The following is a 7,641-nucleotide window of genomic DNA, read 5'->3' as shown; positions in this document are numbered from 1 at the left end:
ACAAGCGCCGCCATCCTTAGGTCCGGAGACAATCAAAGGTCCGAGTCTCTGCCGGCGGCGCAAGACTTTCTGCGTTACTGGAGCTTGGCGGACAAGGCCATGACGAATACCTACGCAGATGCTGTGAGCACTGGCTTCAGCCTGACCCCTGCCGCGACACGGAGCTTCTTGAAGGATGCCAACAGCGCGTTCCAGACGAGGCCGGTCGAGATCCTCCAGGCGGCTCTCCTCGTTTCCTTCATACAGGCGTTCCCCGACCGGCCACCTCCTGTCGTCCACAACGAAGGCCATGGCAGAGAGGCCTGGGACGCGTCCATCGACCTCTCGCGGACGGTCGGCTGGTTCACAACCATCTGGCCCACACCAGCGGTGGTACAGCCTGGGCAGAGCCTTGTCGAGGCAGTCAGACGCACCAAGGACGCGCGCCGCCAAATGCCACGTAATGGGTGGGAGTACTTTGCCGCCCAGCTCCTGCACCCCGAGGGCGCTCAAGGCCTAGCACTACCTCTCGAGATTGTGATGAACTTTGCGGGGTCTTTTCACGAGTTAGAGCGCCATGAGAATACCCTGTTTCAATGGCACGAGAGCCAATTTACGCACCTCGACGTAGCGGCCCAGACCCCCCGTTCCGAGCTCTTCGAAGTTTCAGCGGTAGTCAAGAAGGGTCAGTTGCATGTGCGCATAACCCACCATCGACACATCCCTCCGGACCGGGTGGCAAAATGGACCACGGCCTTCCAGGCCACGCTGGAGAATGCCTGCCACGTCCTACCCTCCCTCCCAAAGCAGCCCACGCTCACCGACGTCCCTCTCCTGGACATGGACTACCGTGGTCTAGACCGGATGCTCAAGCAGGTGACCGCCGTTGTCGACGTCGGCGGCAGCGGCAGCGGCAGCGGCAACAGCAGCGGTAGCGCCCCGGTCGAGATCGAGGACGCCTATCCATGCACTGGCATTCAACAAGGCATGCTGCTCAGCCAGGCCAAGAACGCGGCCCATTACGTGACGGGCACAACCTGGGAGGTCCGGGCCCCGGGAGGTGTCGATCGCCGTCGCTTTATCGAGGCGTGGCAACAAGTGGTCCAGCGGAATTCGGCCCTGCGTACCTTGTTTCTGGAAAGCCATACGGGCCAGGGCTGGGACCAAGTCGTTCTGCGCTGGGCCGGTACACCACCACGTGCAGGCAAGGTCGTCGTCCTCCAAGGGCATAGCCCATCAACTCGCAATGACCCCATGGCCGAGATGGCCAGGGAGGTCGGGCCCATCACGCCGACTTGCCCCTGGCACCTTGTCATCCGCAATGCCAACAAGGGAGGTGGTGATGATGATGATGATGATGATGAAGGTGGCCTGACGTGCGACTTTCGAGTTCTCCATGCCCTCGTGGACGGCGTCTCCGTCGGCCTGATCCAGCAGCAGATCGCCGCAGCCTACCATGGTCAGCTGCCCCCGTCACCAGCAGCCTGCCTACGAGATTACAGCGCCTACGTGCAGTCGCTCCCGCGTGGCGCCTCCACTCGCTACTGGGCCGACTATCTCGCAGAAGCAGAACCCTGCATGGTGCCCACCATCAGCCGCGACACGGGAGAAGTTGAACTTGATACGGGTGTCAAGTATGTCTTCCGGACCCTCCACAGCCTCGTAGAGCTGCGCGCCTTCTGCGAAAAGCACCACGTCACCGTCTTCAATCTCGTCCAACTTGCGTGGGCGCTGGTTCTGAAAGCTTACACCGGGGCCGCGGCGCCCTGCTTCGGGTACCTGGTCAGTGGCCGCAATGTGCCGGTTCCCGACGTGGAGCAGATCGTCGGGCCCTTTATCAACATGGTGGTTTGCAGGGTCGACTTGGGGGAGGGCAACAGGCCCATTGCCGAGATGGCCCAATCGATCCATTCGGATTTCCTTCAGGGGATGGACCATCAGCACACGGCCCTCGTCGACGTTTTCCACGAATTGGGCGTGACCGGTCGAGGGCTGTTTAATACCATCGTGTCGCTCCAGACGAGAACAGAGGACATAGGAGGAGTGAAAGAGCAAGATGCGCCTTCGGGTCTGTCCATGCGTCCCACTACGGGTGACGACCCGACAGAGGTAAGCAGTCCCGATTCTGAACCCAGTTGGTGTGATGCTGCTCCCGAAGCATGACATGTGGGCACGCGTGGCAAGAAACTGACAATACTGAAACTGACAATACTGACAATGATTGCGTGCATGATAGTACGACCTCACCCTGAATATCAGCCTGTCCAAAGATAGCATGGACTACGCCCTGTGGTACTACGAGCAGTCGTTCCCTCGGACACAAGTAGCACATCTTGCCGAGGCTTTCGAGAACGCCTTGCTGGGTGCGGTTCGCCAGCAGCAGGAAAACGCTCGCGTCCGAGACATCGCCCTCGTGGGCCCCGATCACCTGAAGTGGTTGCGTTCGCGCAACGAGGTGCTCCCCGAGGCGAAAAAGGAGTGCATCCACGATGCCATCTTGCACTTTGTTCGTGCCACACCCTTGGCGCCGGCCGTCTGCGCGTGGGATGGAAACTTTAGCTACGGAGAGCTGGGCCGGCTGGCTTCCCTGCTCGCCGGGGTTCTGGTCCAAAGGGGCGTTCGGCGTGAGGCCTTGGTGGCGATTCATCTGGCCAAGAGCCGATGGACGGCCGTGGCGATGTTGGCCGTGCTACAGGCTGGTGGTGCCTTCACGCTGCTGGACCCGTCTCTTCCGCTGGCGCATAAACAGGTTATCTGTGACGAGACGGCCTGCTTGGTCTTGATTACTTCGCCGGCTTCGCACCATGCCTTGCCGTCTGTTCGCCATACCATTCCGGTTGGTGACAACCAGGAAGACGACTGGGCCACGATATCAACCCGCGAGGCCGAGGCCGAGACGCAGTGCCTTGAGGCGGCGCGACCCGAGACCCTCGCGTATGCCGTCTTCACCTCGGGGTCGATGGGCAAGCCCAAAGGCGTGCTGATCGAGCATGCGTCCTTCTGCGCCAGCGCCCGGTCCCAACACCGCCTCCTGGCTATCGACGGTACAACCAGGGTTCTCCAATTCTCGGCCTACACATGGGACGTCAGTATTATGGATCAACTGGGGACTTTCATGATAGGCGGGTGCGTCTGCGTCCCCTCGGAGAGCCAGCGGATCGACGAGCTGGCAGGGGCGATCCGGCAGTACGGCGCGACGTGGATCCAGACGACGCCGCCCGTGGTACGACTACTCAAGCCCGACCAGGTACCGTCGTTGCGGACTGTGGTACTCATTGGAGAGACACCTTCGCACAACGACGTCAAGACGTGGCGCGGGCGGGTGTCGCTCCGCGAGACGTACGGGCCTACCGAGTGCTCGGTCTTGGCCATGGTCAACCCGGACCTTGCTGGCGACCCTCGGAACATTGGACGGGAGAGTGCCTGCGTGTGCTGGGTCGTGGATGCGGATAATCACGACAAGCTGATGCCCGTCGGCGCCATTGGCGAACTTCTCATCCAAGGGCCCATTCTCGGCCGGGGCTACTTGAACGACGCCGCTCTGACGGCCTCGGTCTTTGTGCAGGATCCCGTCTGGACGACTCTGCAGCGTCCAGGCCCAGGCCCAGGCCCAGGTCCTGTCCGGCTATATAAGACGGGTGACCTCGTGCACTACTGCCATGACGGCTCCATCCGCTACGTGCGCCGCAAGGACACGCAGGTCAAGCTGCGGGGCCAGCGCATGGAGCCTGGGGAGATCCAGCATCACATCGCCGGCAGTTTCGAGGGCGCCGAACGCGTTGTGGCGGATGTGGTCGAGGTCGGCGGCGGCACCGGCACCGAGCCGTCCCGCACGGTGCTGGCAGCCTTTATCAAGGACTCTGACTACGCTTCCCACTCCCATAGCAACGCCGACGCCGCGGCGCATCCGTCCCCGGACGTCCTAGCTGCTCCTACCGAGGCCTTTGCCGCCAAGGTGGCACAATGCCAGACATATCTTGAGACGCAGCTGCCCAAGCACATGGTACCTACGCTGTTCCTCCCTTTGGCTTGGGTGCCCATGGCCAGCACAGGCAAAACGGACCGCCGCCTGCTCCGGCGGCGAGTGGCGGAACTGAGCCGGGACGACGTCGCGCAATACCTCACCACGGGTCTTTCGATGACGGTGGCCAAGCAAGCGCCCACTACGGACCCCGAGCGCATGCTGCGGGACGCATGGAGCCGGGTCTTGGGGATCCCGGCCGAGGCCATCGGCATCCACGACAGCTTTTTCCACCTGGGTGGCGATTCCATGTCGGGCATGCGGCTCGTCGCGGACTGCTACGCGGCGGGGGTTGTCATCACGATGCAGGGCATCTTCCAATACCCAACGCTCCAGCAGATGGCGCAGCACAGCAAGATTGATTCCATGTACCATGGCCATAAGGGCCATACCTTCTTCCCCTTGTCCACGGCACAGCGATCTCTGCTAGAGAGCTGCCTTTCCACCAACGGCGCACATTCACAACACTACCGTAGCTTTGTCGTCAAAGGCCGCCGGCCGGAGCTGGATGCAGACTGGCTCGACCGCGCCATGCGAGCCCTGGTTAGCCGCCATGCCATGTTGCGTGCCCGATTTGAGCCCGTGGGCCCGGGTCAAGACATGTGGCAACAGCGCATCACCACCGACATACAAGGTTCATACCGCGTGCGCGTGCAATCCGTCTCGATTTCGAACAAGCGCGAGCTTGATCTCGAACGGCAGCGAGGACCTAGCAGGCTCGACTTTGGCAAAGGCCCTCTTCTAGAGGCTTGTCTGCTCCACTCCCAGCCAGGTGGGGATTTACCCCATGGCAGCTATATTGTCTTCTTCTGTCATCGACTCGTCGCGGATGGGGCCTCTTGCAGCATCTTGGCCGACGACATGGTGGCCATGCTCGAGCAGGATATCCCGACCGCCGTTCCAAACCCAGCACCGGCAGCTTTCCAAACGTGGTGCAGCATGCCGCGCATCAATGTTCATCTCAGTCCCAATCCAAATTGTGACTCTACCAGGTATAGGATCACAGCAAATGGTATCAACAATAACGGAGATGTGGCTCGCACACGCCGAGAAGCCCGCCTCGACGCGCCAACCAGCCGCCTCATCAGGGGGGATGCCAACCGCGCCTTGTCAACACAGCCTCTGGACATTCTGCACGCCGCCCTCCATCACTCCTTCTTCCAGACGTTCGGGCCACTTGAAAATCACCCCACCATCGTCGCCCAAGGCGACGGCCGCGATTTCGGGGACGCCTCCTTGGACTTTTCGCACGCTGTCGGTTGTTTCGATACCTTCTCAGCCGTACAACCTGACGCAAACCATCTTCACAGCCTGGTCGATCTGGTCCGTCTCGCCAAGGACGCTCGGAGACTACCTCGAATGAGTCAAGCCGATGCCGATCCGTGCTCTGCAACAGCGCTTGATGGCGAATCCTCGGCCCCAGGACCTCTCATGGTAGCCCTGAGCTTCGAGGCATGGGGACATGGAGACCAGCAAGACCATAAACCAGCTGTGCAGATACCATTTGCTGCCCTCATTGAAGTTTCTTGTTGTGTGGACCAAGGCGAGCTTGCCGTTTCCTTCACGTACAATGGACAAATGCACAATGATGAGTCGATGACCGAGTGGCTCAGCAAGTACCAGAAGTCCCTCGCTTCAGCGGCGGCTGAACTGGCCTCTAGAGCACCTGCCTACACCCTGAGTGACTTCCCCCTTCTCCAGCTCCCGTACGAAACCCTCGGCAGCTTCGTGGCCGAGGTGGAGGGCCTAGCTAGGTCACAGGGCAGCCGAGGTCCCATCGCCATCGAGGACGCATACCCTTGCGCGCCGATCCAGCGCGGCATACTCCTGAGTCAATCCAAGAATGGCCTTCTCTACCGGCCTCGATTCCTCTGGAGACTTCATGCGACCCGAGCGGCGGCAACAATAGAGCTGCCTCGCCTCCGAAAGGCATGGGAAACCGTCCTACAGCGACACGCCGTGTTCAGAACCGTGTTCGCGCAGCAGGGCAGCGCCCGCGACGGCTTCTATAGCCAGGCCGTCCTGCGGTCAACACCCGAAAACATCACCGAGATACAATGTGATGATCGAGACGATCCTGCCAGCCTGATTCGCAATATCCAATCGCGACATGAGCATGAGGCCTGGCATGTGGTTTTGTGCCAGGCGAAGAAAACGGGCGACACGGTGAACAACACCTTCTGCGAGCTGCAAGTGAACCACGCCTTGATCGACGGGACTTCCATTGCCATTGTGGCGAGCGAGGTCCAGCGCATATACGCTGGCGTGGGTCCAATCGGAGGTGCACCTCGCTATCGTGGCTATATCGAATATCTGCAGTCAACGCCGTCCGATACCATACTCGCCCATTGGAAACAGAGGCTCTCGGGGGTTTCGCCCTCCTTGTTCCCCAAGATCTGCGGCACTCGGGAGGACAACACCTCGCTCGAGCAGAACAAGCGAGTTCTGAAAGGTGTCCATGTTGAGCTTGAGGACGCATCGCTCGTGCACCAATTTTGTGCTCGGCACGAGCTAAATGTCTCGACCGTCATGTACGTCGCCTGGGCGCTGGTCCTCCGGTCCTATACTCAGTCTGACGCGGCTTGCTTTGCCTACACGACGTCTGGGCGCGACGTGCCTGTTCCAGGAGCGGCCGAGACTGTTGGTCCTTTCGTCAATGTCCTAATCGGCCGTGTTCAATTGCTTGCCGAGACGAGACTCCTGGACGTCCTGCGAACGGTGCAGGATGACACCCTGGACAATCTCAGCTACCAGAATTGCTCGCTGGCCGAGATTGGTCACGCTATTGCCGTTGACACGGCTGAGCTGTTCAACTCTAGCATATCCGTGCAAGATAGCAGCACTCCGCACCACGACTCGCCGCCTGATCTGCCCGTGGTCTTCACCAGCGAGGGAGGGGCCGATCCCACCGAATACGCCCTCTCCTTGCATGCCTTGGTGAATAAGCAAACTGTCGAGGTCTCCATCGACTATTGGGAGGGTGAGTGCTTGTCGTCCGAACAAGCCGACCAAATCATCCGCACTTTCCGAGAAGCGATCAATACCGTCGTGACGCAGCCTCGGGCCACTGTTGCGCAAGCTAGCCTGCTGAGTCCCGAGGACGCGAACTTGATCAAGCAGTGGAATTCGAATACGCCGCCGAGGCATGAGCGCTGCGTACACCATCTTGTCGAAGAGCACTTCCGAGATAGTGCTTCCTCACTCGCCGTGCATTCTTGGGATGGAGACTTGACCTATGGAGAGCTAGCCCAGTTGTCCGGCCAGCTAGCAGCTCATCTCGTGGAGCTCGGAGCGCAACCCGAGACGTATATCCCGCTGGTCTTTGAAAAGTCCAAGTGGACCGTCGTGGCCATGATGGCCGTCATGCAGGCCGGGGCCGCCTTCATCCTCATGGACCCGACAACCCCGGTCCGGCGCCTAGAAGACATCTGCACCGACGCACAGCCCGCACTTGTGCTCGCCTCGGTCGCCCACCGAGACGTCTTGAAGCACCTGTCCGTACACACGATCGTCGTCGGTCCCACGAGCGAGACCACGTGGCCGTCCGCCCAGCCGCCTCCTGCCGTCCTTGTCCAGCCGTTCAACCCTGCATACGCCGTTTTCACCTCGGGATCTACCGGAAAGCCCAAGGGAATCATTAT

The 7,641-nt window shown here is 60.6% G+C and overlaps 1 protein-coding gene across 1 annotated transcript in view; it reads left to right on the top strand.

Moving 5' to 3' along the window:
* Nucleotides 1-7,641, top strand: part of C8A04DRAFT_34059 (uncharacterized protein) — a gene marked incomplete at both ends in the record, with an annotated part of 29,995 nt that overhangs the window by 14,714 nt on the left and 7,640 nt on the right. Inside the window, 3 exons of the mRNA XM_062782699.1 lie at nucleotides 6-2,088; nucleotides 2,216-4,582; nucleotides 4,613-7,597. Coding sequence (XP_062640701.1) covers nucleotides 6-2,088; nucleotides 2,216-4,582; nucleotides 4,613-7,597 — 7,435 coding nt within the window. The remainder of the gene's footprint in view (nucleotides 1-5; nucleotides 2,089-2,215; nucleotides 4,583-4,612; nucleotides 7,598-7,641) is intronic.

This window comes from Dichotomopilus funicola (assembly GCF_033296635.1).
Source record: "Dichotomopilus funicola strain CBS 141.50 unplaced genomic scaffold C8A04scaffold_3, whole genome shotgun sequence".
NCBI classification, from domain to species: Eukaryota; Fungi; Ascomycota; class Sordariomycetes; order Sordariales; family Chaetomiaceae; genus Dichotomopilus; species Dichotomopilus funicola.
Note: the sequence above shows the minus strand (reverse complement) of the source record. Positions and strands in the feature narration are given on the sequence as shown.